Genomic DNA, 11288 nt, shown 5'->3' on the forward strand with positions numbered 1-11288 from the left:
GCACACACAGCTGAAGGCACTGATCACACAGCTCTCACTAATCTCACACTCTATATAAACCCTGGACTTTGTTTCCCTCACTGCCAAGTATTGTATGCGTTTACCGCTCCCCTAGCCGTAGCAACTCTACAGAGCCCCTGATAGTTTTCCCCTGCCTGTTTTGGATTGTGTTTTCCCCTGCCTGTTTTGGATTGTGTTTTCCCCTGCCTGCACTATTGCTTTGTTTTCAGATACCTCTCTCGTCAAGCCCATTCGGATACTGTTCGCTGTCGACCGACCTTTGCTTGCCCTAGGATTACTCTTTGTCTTGTCCCTGCCATACCTGTTTGCCATTGCTCGACCCTGCCTGTATTTATGACCATGCCTGTAAATAAAAGCTTGCACTTGGATCTGCACGTCTCACGTCTCGTCAGCCCCGTTACAGAATACTCGGCCACACGAGGATCCAGCGGCTTTTTTAGGGAACCCTGGCCAGGTATGGACCCTGTCGACCAGCTACTAGGTCTACGGCAATGAGATCGATCAATTGAGGATTATGTTCAGCAGTTCTGTGAGTTAAGTCACAGTTAATGTCAAAGAGCCAAGTCAAGTTGCTGTTAAAGAGCCAAGTCAAGTCTCAGTTGATGTTAAAGAGCCAAGTCAAGTCACGGTTGATGTCAGAGAGTCAAGTCAAGCCACAGTTGATCTTAAAGAACCAAGTCAAGTCACAGTTGATCTTCGCGAGTCAAACCAAGTCACAGCTGATCTTTACGTCTCAGCTGATCTTCTCGAGTCAAGCCAAGCCACAGCTGATCATCCAGAATCACTTCACGTCTAAGCTGCTCGTCCAGAGTCACAGCAGCACGTCACAGCTGTTCGTCCAGAGTCACGGCAGCACGTCTCCGCTGACCTTCCAGAGTCGGGTCACGTCCGGGCTGACACACCCAGATCATCAAGGTCAGTCTTTCATTATCCCAGTCTGATATCCAGTGTGAGGGATTCACCGCTGGTGTCTGCACGCGCAGCTGGTATCCCCAAACCCACTCACTCTAGCCCTCCTGTTCCTGAACTGATTCCCCTGTCTGAAGTGCTTCCCATGATGGGGATCGCTTTATGTTGTGTTTGGGCGGCGTACACCACCGCAGCAGGTCCTTGTATGGTGGTGGCGCTCAGTAATGTACTCTCTACCTGTTGTGTTGCGGTCGAAGAGACCGTTACTAAACTCTCCTTGTGTCCTGAGTTTATTTTAAAATTCTTCTTTTAGTGTTTAAATCACTAAACGGTTTGGCCCCTGCCTATCTATCAGAATTATTGATTGTACATCGGCCCCTTTTGTCTCTCCGGTCGTCCAACCAGAGATTATTATGCGTCCCAAAGTCGAAGTTGAAATGCAGGGGTGACCGCGCTTTCTCAGTTGCTGCACCTAGATTGTGGAATGCTCTGCCCCTCTGTATTAGATCTGCACCTTCACTATCTGTTTTTAAATCCATGTTGAAAACCCACCTTTTTGAATTGGCATTTTATCAATAACTACTTTTTTTTTTTTTTAGAAATTGTTTTGTATTGTCTTATTTGAATTGCTTTTGTTGTGCAGCACTTTGGTCAACCTATGGTTGTTTTTAATAGTGCTATATAAATAAAATTGACATTGACATTGGTCTGGTTTCATTTGTAGAAGGTCCAGATTCAGCGCTAAGACTTACGTTTCATTTGGGATATCCAGTATATACTTTTTTAAATACTGAATGAGGTTTGTTTCACTATTTTCAAATTCAACACTATTTTCAAACGCACATGTCCTCACGTTGTTAACATAATTGTGGGTGGGACTAACAGAAACTGACCAATCATCATTTTGACAAGCATATGGTATGCACCTATAGGAAGAGGGAAAATTAATAAACTGCCTGTAATTGACCATGACAACTCATATTAAATATATTTTAAAGCACATTTGGCTCCGTTTGCAGGCATTTGTAATAACATGTAATGTTGAAAAAAAACAATAGACACCATCACAAAATTTTTAATGGTTTTACTGGTTATAGACTTGTATTGGTTTTAATGGAAACTGTAATGGACCCTGGTCTCTAATTGATCACCTTGTATTGGTGGCTTGTTAAAACCAATAAATCCTAATGGAATATGTCCCAAAACACACTGCAGAAAACCATTTTTTAATTGTTTTAATGGTTTAAAGTTGATGGTTTGTAATTTTTGTAATGGTATTTGTAATTTATTTGTGATGGTATTAGAATTTTCTGTGATGGTTCTATTTATTTTTTGTTTTTTTTTCAGCAGGGTTGCCTCATTGTTTTTATATAATGCATTTTAAGTCATTTTAAAGGCTGTTGTCGTTGGCTTAGGTTTGTTTTTATAACCACAAAAATAGTATCTTAATACTTCTTTGTATAGCCTATCATTATTTGAAGTAACAAAACCATTGTTAAATTCTCATTAATTTGCAACTACATGTCTACTAACTCTCGGTAGGGTAGGTTTAGGGTTAGTAGAATAAGTTGACATATACTTGCAAAGTTTCTCATAGTCAGTATGTTGTGGACCGATCAAAATAAAGTGTTAGAAGATATTAAGCAAACAGTCTACTAATAGGCCTACTCTAATGACTGCTAGTTGACATGTAGTTGCAAAGTTACTTACTGTTAGTAGAATGTCTAAAGTGGACTATCGAAATAAAGTGTTACCAGTTATTTTGTCAGCAATATTTTATTAATACAATTATTTAACTTAATGCATATAGCTAAATTATACTTTACTATCTGAACTGCATTAGTCTCTTAAATCTTCTAAATATTCTCTCCCTAGGTTGCACAATATATGCAGTCATCTACAATGCCAATCTTGATACAATCTTTATTGAAACAAGTTTCCTAAACACATTCACTCCATCTAGTCCCCTTATTCACAGGGCTCATAGGGACGGTCCAGGAGGGGTGCGCAGCTTTTACCCACCTGATACGGAATTTATTTATCTTCTCATACAACCACAGTCATTCACACAGACACCGACACATATATTGAAAAAAAAAACTACACTACACTCTTCCTGAGTGACCTGTCAGTTACTTACTGCTCATTCACTGATACACTTCCTCAACACAGTAAAAAAAGCAGCCTGCAGGAATTTTTGCCTACCCGTAGGACTTTGCGCGCTTTCTTATACTTTATCTGCTTCATTCTTAATGTTGTCCTTCAAGGCCCACTCAACAATAAACACAGATCATTGCATGTGATTAGTTATTCTGGAATCAAAACCCTTTTTTTTCTTTTTCTTTTTGTTCTTTACATTTGGAAGAGCAATTTTAAGTGTCCTTACCACCAAGGGCAGACCAGCAAACAACAGAAACTAATTATATAAGCAAAACTGCTTACCTTTTTATTTAGTGGCCACCGTTTGTGCTGCTCGTCAAAGTCCACCCAAAGTGGTTATCCACCCTGTTGCTCCTTTCCAATCCTGTTCGTGACGCCAATTTGTGGTGGCTTCTGCCTTTTCTATGAAGAATCACTCTTGAATTCTTGGGGTTTTGATGCCAGAAGAGAGACTTTATTATCATTAGACAATAAGGCCGGGAGAACTCTGCAGAGTAATCTCTCGAATCTGTGCGTTAAAAACGCATTTTTTAATCTCACAATTCTGTTACTCAAGTTTGTTATTGAGTTTATATCTCACATCAATTGTGAGAAAAAAAGTCAAAATTGGGACAAAAACAGTCAAGAAACATTGTGAGATTTAAACTCAGAATTATGGAAAAAGTCAAAATTGTGAAATATATTCCCAGAATTACAAAAACAAAAACAAAAAAAGAATTGTGAAAATAAGTCACAATCATGAGATTAAATTTAGAATTGCAAACAAAATAACAATTGTGAAATAAATTTAATTATTAATTTGTATGGTGTGGTGGAAACAAGCTTCACTAGTTTGCTGCTTTATGACTTTTTAACGTATTTTGTTATTTTTCCTCAACATGATGCAGTGAATTAGAGAAGCACCAGAGGGCTCCGTTGAGCAACATATGAACATCTCTAATTCTGTGTTCCTCTGAGTTTCTCAGACTGTCCTCACTGCTTGAGCTGCTGGATACACTGACATTATACATGCTGAAGGTGTATTTCTACAGGAGAAGCTCATCTATCTGCTGTCCGTCCTCACTGAATTCCTGCGCTTTGAGCTCCAGATAATCTGAGATGAGACTGAATATGATCTCACATGATCTGAGAGGAGAGAGAACCAGAGAGAGACAAAGACACACAGATTTATATCCATAAACACTGATAACTCTCATGAATGGAGTGAGAGAGAGAGAGAGAGAGAGAGAGTGAATGTCAAGTCAAGTCACCTTTATTTATATAGCACTTTTAACAATACAGATTGTGTCAAAGCAACTTTCCAATATTAAAATAGGAAAATAGTGTCAATAATGTAAAATGACAAGATTAAAAACTCAATTAAAGGCATTTCATTATTGAATTCAGGGATGTCATTGTCTAGCTCAGTTTAGTTTAAATAGTATCTGTGCAATCAAATCGGCGATAATCGCTAGAAATTAAGTGTCCCCAACTAAGCAAGCCAGAGGCGACAGCGGCAAGGAACCAAAACTCCCTCTGAGACAGAATGGAGAAAAAAACCTTGGGAGAAACCAGGCTCAATCGGGGGTCAGTTCTCCTCTGACCAGACGAAACCCGCAGTTCAACTCCAACTGCAGCCATGTCAGATTGTGTAAAGGACTCATTTGGTTCCCGTGGTCTTGTTGCGATGGCCGTCTAGGAGACAAGGTCTTCACTGGGGATCATCTAGTTGTCCTGGTCTCCGCTGACGTTCAGGGCTGTAGAGGTCGTCTCTAGGTGCTGATCCACCATCTGATCTGGACACAGACTGGATCTGGGTGACTACGGTGATCTCAGAATAAGAAAGAAACAGACTAATATTAGCGTAGATGCCATTCTTCTTATGATGTAACAAGTATATCGGGTGTTATGGGACGTGTTCCCGGTTCTGACCTAATTAATGCAGCCTAACAATCCTTTAACGGATTTGAATATTAGAAGCGTATTACTGTATTATGTGTAAGCCAGGTGTGTTCATGAACGAGCCTCAGGTGCTTCATTTACTCTCTTTGACTCATTTTTAACACCGCTGTAGTATCAGATCACCAATGAAAGCTCAGCCAGGTTTCCTCAGATGCTGATACAAACTCCTGCAACATGCTTTCAGCAGTTAAAGATGATGCTGAACAACTCTGTACAAATTCACACAGATCACGTCTCAGACTGTTCATTATCTACTTTCTTTAACCATCTTGACTATGGACATTAACAAACACTGTAAAAAAGTGATTTTCAGTTTTTCTATTTCAGTGTATCTAGTACAAAATTTCATATTTAATTGTGTTTTTGTGATTTGAAATCTATGAAGACTATGACCATGTGCTTGGTGCAATGGATTCTCTCCTTCATCAGCTGGCGGATAGAGAAGATCTGGATGCAACAGCCTCAAAGAGGATGAAAACCGGCTTGCTCCACAGCTGTCATGTTACTTGAAGATGGACATGATCACAGCTTTCTTCCAGGTTGATGGGATTTGTTTACGATCACCAGATTAGCTTCATGAGGCCGAGGAACATTGTACAACTTCTCCACCGGCCTTGATTGCTTTGGTCACCACGCGGTCCAAGCCAGTTTCCATTCTTCTGTGAATGTATGGTGGAAGCAACCATCCGTCTTCTTGATGTTGTCATTGGTCAACTTGGACTGTCCACTCAGCCTCTTGAGAGTCTGATAGAGAACCTCGTATTCTTGCCTCGACACTTCATCTTCGAGATCAGCGGCTGCATTGTGCCTCGTTCAGCTTTCATCCGGTGTCTCACTTCTCGATTTAGTTTGATGGTGCTTGAAGTTGATGTTTCATCTGTTTCCGCTCTTCAACCGGGTCCAGGCACTCATCCAAGATCCGAGATCCGAGATCCGAGATCCAAGGTTGGGTTCGGTGCCAGATGGGAAGCAAAGCAGTGTGGCACATTTCACGATGACCGTGGTGATTTGCATTTCTTCTTCATCAATGTCATCTCCAAGCTGCAAGCTGAAGTTACTTCTAATATTCCTCACCATGCACTGCATTACACTGTCAGTACGTGTGTGTGTGTGTGTGTGTGACTCTACAGGAGCAGGAATCAGAAACCTGCTTTACAGTCTCACAGACACACCTGTTTTATTCTCATGACTCAAACACAGAACCAGGAAACAGGAATCACTTAAGTTCAGAGAAAGAGAAGCTGAAGAGTAGTTGAGCTGTTGTGTGTTTGTGTCTCTGTGTTCATGCAGTAAAATGGCAGAAGCCAGAACTTCAGTGAATAAGAAGAAGTTCTTGTGTGCAGTGTGTCTGGATCTCCTGAAGGATCCAGTGGTCATTCCCTGTGGACACAGTTACTGTAAGAGCTGTATTACATGGTGCTGGGATCAGGATTATCAGATGACAATCTTCAGCTGCCCTCAGTGCAGACGGACCTTCAGTCCAAGACCTGCTTTAGCTAGAAACACCATCTTGGCTAAAATAGCAAAGAAACTGAAGAAGACCAAACGTCCTGCTGACTGTTACGCTGGAGCTGGAGATGTGCAGTGTGACGTCTGTACTGGAAGAAAATACAAAGCCGTCAAGTCCTGTCTGGTGTGTCTGGAGTCTTACTGTCAGAATCACCTCAAACAACATGAGAGTTTCTTTAAAGCAAAGAGACACAATTTGACTGAAGCCACTGGACGACTGCAGGAGATGATCTGCCAGAAACATAAGAAGATCCTTGAGGTTTTCTGTCGCACTGACCGGAAATGTATATGTGTGCTGTGTACAAAGTATGAACATAAAAACCACGACATTGTATCAGCAGCAGCACAGAGGACAGAGAAACAGGTATTTAAAACTAGCGATCAAGTTAAGACTCAGTACAGTCATCCAATAGTACGTTTATTTTCTGTGTAGAGCCACAGCTTAATTACACAGAAACACTGTCAGTGTGAAGCTCTATGTCTGTGTCAGTTGTGAAACAAGCATTAATCTTCATGTTAATTCATGTATGATGATTGTAATCGATCATTACTTCTGGGGTTTGAACCCATAGCCATCAGCTCCATTTTTACTGGATTCATCTGTTCACATGATGATTTAGTGCCAGTAGTTTTCTGTGAGATTCACTATCATCTGTTTGTCCTGCAGAAGCAGCTGAAGGAGACGCAGAAGACGCTCCAGCAGAGAATCCAGCAGAGAGAGAAAGATCTTCAGCAGCTGAGAGAGGCTGTGGAGTCTCATAAGGTGAGTCTGGAGAAGAAGAGAAGTTTGTCTCAGTCTCAGTTCAGACTCACTGAAGCCTGAATCACTGTGTGTCCTAACAGCGCTCTGCACAGACAGCAGTGGAGGAGAGTAAGAGGATCTTTACTGAGCGCATCCGCTTCATTGTGAGACGCCACTCTGAGCTGATATGGCTGATCAGAGATCGGGAAAAGCAAGCAGTGAGTCGAGCTGAAGGACGACTGGAGCGACTGGAGCAGGAGATCAATGATCTGAGGAGGAGAGACGCTGAGCTGGAGCAGCTTTCACACACACAGGATCACATCCAGTTCCTGCAGGTAACACAGATCTAGAAGAACAGGGTCATAGTGGACTTGAGCAGATCCTGCTGTGACACGAGACTCACAGAGAAACATTTCATGAGTGTCTTATTATATAATCATCAGTCAGACTCTCATCTGATCATCTTCTTCTGAAAGAGACGCTGCTTACAAATGGCTTTCAGCTCTGGAAATCTCTTAGGAATCATTTCTCTGAGCTCTTTCTTCTGGAAGATATATTTAGCTGTCAAACACCACTAGCGCCACCAACAGTTCAAAACTTCACTAACATTTGTGACCCTGGACCACAAAACCAGTCATAAGGGTCAATTGTGTTGAAATTGAGATTTATACATCATCTGAAAGCTGAATAAATAATATTTCCATTGATGTATGGTTTGTTAGGATCGGACAATATTTGGCTGAGATACAACTATTTGAATATCTGGAATCTGAGGGAGCAAAAAAATCAAAATATTGAGAAAATCACCTTTAAAGTTGTCCAAATGTAGTTCTTGGCAATGCACATTACTAACCAAAAATTAAGTGTTGATGTATTTACAGTAGGAAATTTACAAAATATCTTCATGGAACATGATCTCTACTTAATATCCTAATGACTTTTGGCGTAAAAGAAAAATCGATAATTTTGACCCATACTGTAAAGTGGCTGACGAGACGTGAGACGTGCGGATCCAAGTGCAAGCTTTTATTTAAAGGCATGATCATATATACAGGCAGGGTCGAGCAATGGCAAACAGGTATGGCAGGGACAAGACAAAGAGTAATCCTAGTGCAAGCGAAGGTCGACGATGGGCGAACAGTATCCAAAAGGGCAAGGCAGAGAGATAATCCAGGTACACAGGCTATAATCCAGACAAGAGAATAAACAGAGTCCGAACAGTGAGACAGGGGTAAATACAGGGAACACAGACTAGAAAACAACAAACGTTCCATAAAGCAGCTGACACTCGGGGAGTGAAAAACGCAGGACAATACAGGAACTGAACAGAAACACAGAATGGCACGGAAAGGGTTAATCCAGGAAACACGGACTAGAATACGAACACAGGAAAACAGGCAAGGCAAGACTAGGATAACAAGGGCTCTGTAGAGTAGCTATCACTAGGAGAGGGATATGTGCATACAATACTCGGCAGTGAGGGTGAGAAAGTCCATGGCTTAAGTAGAGTGTGTGATTGGTGATAGCTGTGCGATCAGTGCCTTCAGCTGTGTATGTGTCATCAGTGCAATGGATGATGGGAAATGGAGTCCAGTGTGATGGTGTTGTGAGAGTCAATGTGGTGAGCGAGTGACCTCTGGTGGTGAGTGAACGGAAGTTCATAGACCGGATTCGTGATACATACAATGTATTTTTGGCTATACCCCAGCAACTTAAGACTTTTTACCTAATTTTTCCTTCTGATATATTACGTCATGGTGAAATCAGTGAACTTGATAGTACAGATTCTGAGTAACGTTCATCAAAATTTAATCAGATGATAAAATCAAACCTATAAAAGAAAGTTCACATAGAGTGTAAGTGTCAGATACTAGAATCTGTAGCTCTAATGTGATATAATGAATATGAGAAGAATGAAGCTGATGCTGTGAAAGTGCTGGATTGAGGTGAGTTACTAAAGATCAGTCGAGTCAACAAGAGCCGCATAAATCTGATGTTGGAGCAGGTTATTGGGTGAAGTGTGGAGCTGATGAGTTTTGATTTCTGTTTTCTGTAGAGTTTCAAGTCTCTCTCAGCACCTCCTGAATCTACAGACGTAAATGACGATCCCTTGAGTTATCTTGTCACTTCTGATGGTTTGAGAGATTCTGTCTGTCAGATGAGAGACAAACTGGAGGATTTCTGCAAAGAGGAGCTCAAGAAGATCTCAGACAGAGGTAAAGTCCTGGAGATTCATCTGCTCTCAGAAACCAGTCCATCATCATCTCATATCATGGAGAACATTATATGTGACCCTGGACGACAAAACCAATCTTAAGTGTCAAGTTTTCCATTGATGTATGGTTTGTTAGGATCTGACAATATTTGGCTGACATACAACTATTTGAAAATCTGGAATCTGAGGGTGCAAAAAAAATCTAAATATTGAGAAAATCACCTTTAAAGTTGTCCAAATGAAGTTCTTAGCAATGCATATTACTAATCAAAAATTAAGTTTTGATACATTTACGGTAAGAAATTTACAAAAAGTCTTCATGGAACATGATCCTTACTTAATATCCTAATGATTTTTGGCATAAAAGAAAAATCTATCATTTTGACCCATACAATGTATTTTTGGCTATTGCTACAAATATACCCCAGCAACTTAAGACTGGTTTTGTGGTCCAGGGTCACATATTAGAAATGTCTTAGGAATGGATGCAGGATCATGAGAATCACACTGTTCATGTCTGTTGATTTCCACAGTCACACTCACCAACATTGTTCCCAGGACCAGGAAAGACTTCCTACAATGTAAGTCAGTAAGAAAACCAGCAGAAAAACTCACTGAGTTTATGTTCTTCCTGCTGAAGGTGAAAGAAGAGTTTTATCTGTACTGAGACACTGATGATACACTGAACATGAAGAGTTCAGCTACATGAAAAGATCAAACAGATTCATAATTCCTGATTCTGATGTGTTTTATCTCCATCAGATTCCCATCAGCTCACTCTGGATCTCAACACAGTGAATAAACGCCTCCTTTTGTCTGAGAGAAACAGAGTGATTACTGTCACTGACACAGAGCAGCCGTATCCTGATCATCCAGACAGATTTGATGAGTATTTTCAGGTGTTGTGTAGAGAGAGTGTGTGTGGACACTGTTACTGGGAGCTGGAGTGGAGTGGAGATGATTTTGGTGTTTATATATCAGTGTCATATAAGAGCATCAGCAGGAAGGGGCGGGGTGATGAGAGTAGGTTTGGATCTAATAATCAGTCCTGGAGTTTGTACTGTTCACCCTCCAGCTACTCATTCTGGCATAATAACATAAAGACTGATCTCCCTGTGAAGTCCATCATGAGTAGAATAGGAGTGTTTGTGGATCACAGTGCAGGAACTCTGTCCTTCTACAGCGTCTCTGACACAATGAGCCTCATCCACACAGTCCAGACCACATTCACTCAGCCGCTCTATCTGGGGTTTTATGTTTGTTCTGGATCATCAGTGAAACTGTGTTGATGAATCAGAATAGACTAACAAGAGATTCTACACTGATAAAAATGATTCTGTGGTGTAGTAAATACTACAGAAAAACTAATTTAATTTCTTCATGAAAAAGGTAGTTCAGGCAATAATTAAAAAAAAAAAACAATGAAAATTCCAGCAGTTCCACTTTATATTCGGTGGCCTTAACTACTTTGTACTAACATTAAGAAATAAGTACAACATACTTATTGTCTTCATATTGAATTGCAAAACACTTTTGGGACAGGTTAAGGACAGGTTTGGTGGTATGGGTAGGTTTAAGGGTGGGTTAAGGTGTAAGGGATGGGCCAACAGTGTAATTATCAATGTAATTACAGAAATTAGTTACAGATGTAATTACATGCAGGTATTTATTTATGTATCAAATGATTAATTTAAATGTAAGTACATAGTAGTAAAAGCCACCTAATATAAAGTGGGACCATTCCAGCTTGTAGAAGTCAAAGCATAAATATAAACGTTATAAAATTAAGTA

At 40.5% G+C, this 11288-nt stretch overlaps 1 protein-coding gene across 1 annotated transcript; it reads left to right on the forward strand.

Moving 5' to 3' along the window:
- The first annotated feature begins 6298 nt into the window (after positions 1-6298).
- Positions 6299-10786, forward strand: LOC131553307 (tripartite motif-containing protein 16-like). The gene is made up of 6 exons (XM_058797872.1): positions 6299-6904; positions 7208-7303; positions 7384-7617; positions 9339-9498; positions 10031-10078; positions 10260-10786. The coding sequence occupies exons 1-6, from the start codon at positions 6326-6328 to the stop codon at positions 10784-10786; spliced, it is 1644 nt and encodes a 547-aa protein (XP_058653855.1). The 5' UTR covers positions 6299-6325.
- Positions 10787-11288: the final 502 nt, after the last annotated feature.

This window comes from Onychostoma macrolepis, chromosome 14 (genome assembly GCF_012432095.1).
Source record: "Onychostoma macrolepis isolate SWU-2019 chromosome 14, ASM1243209v1, whole genome shotgun sequence".
NCBI lineage: Eukaryota > Metazoa > Chordata > Actinopteri > Cypriniformes > Cyprinidae > Onychostoma > Onychostoma macrolepis.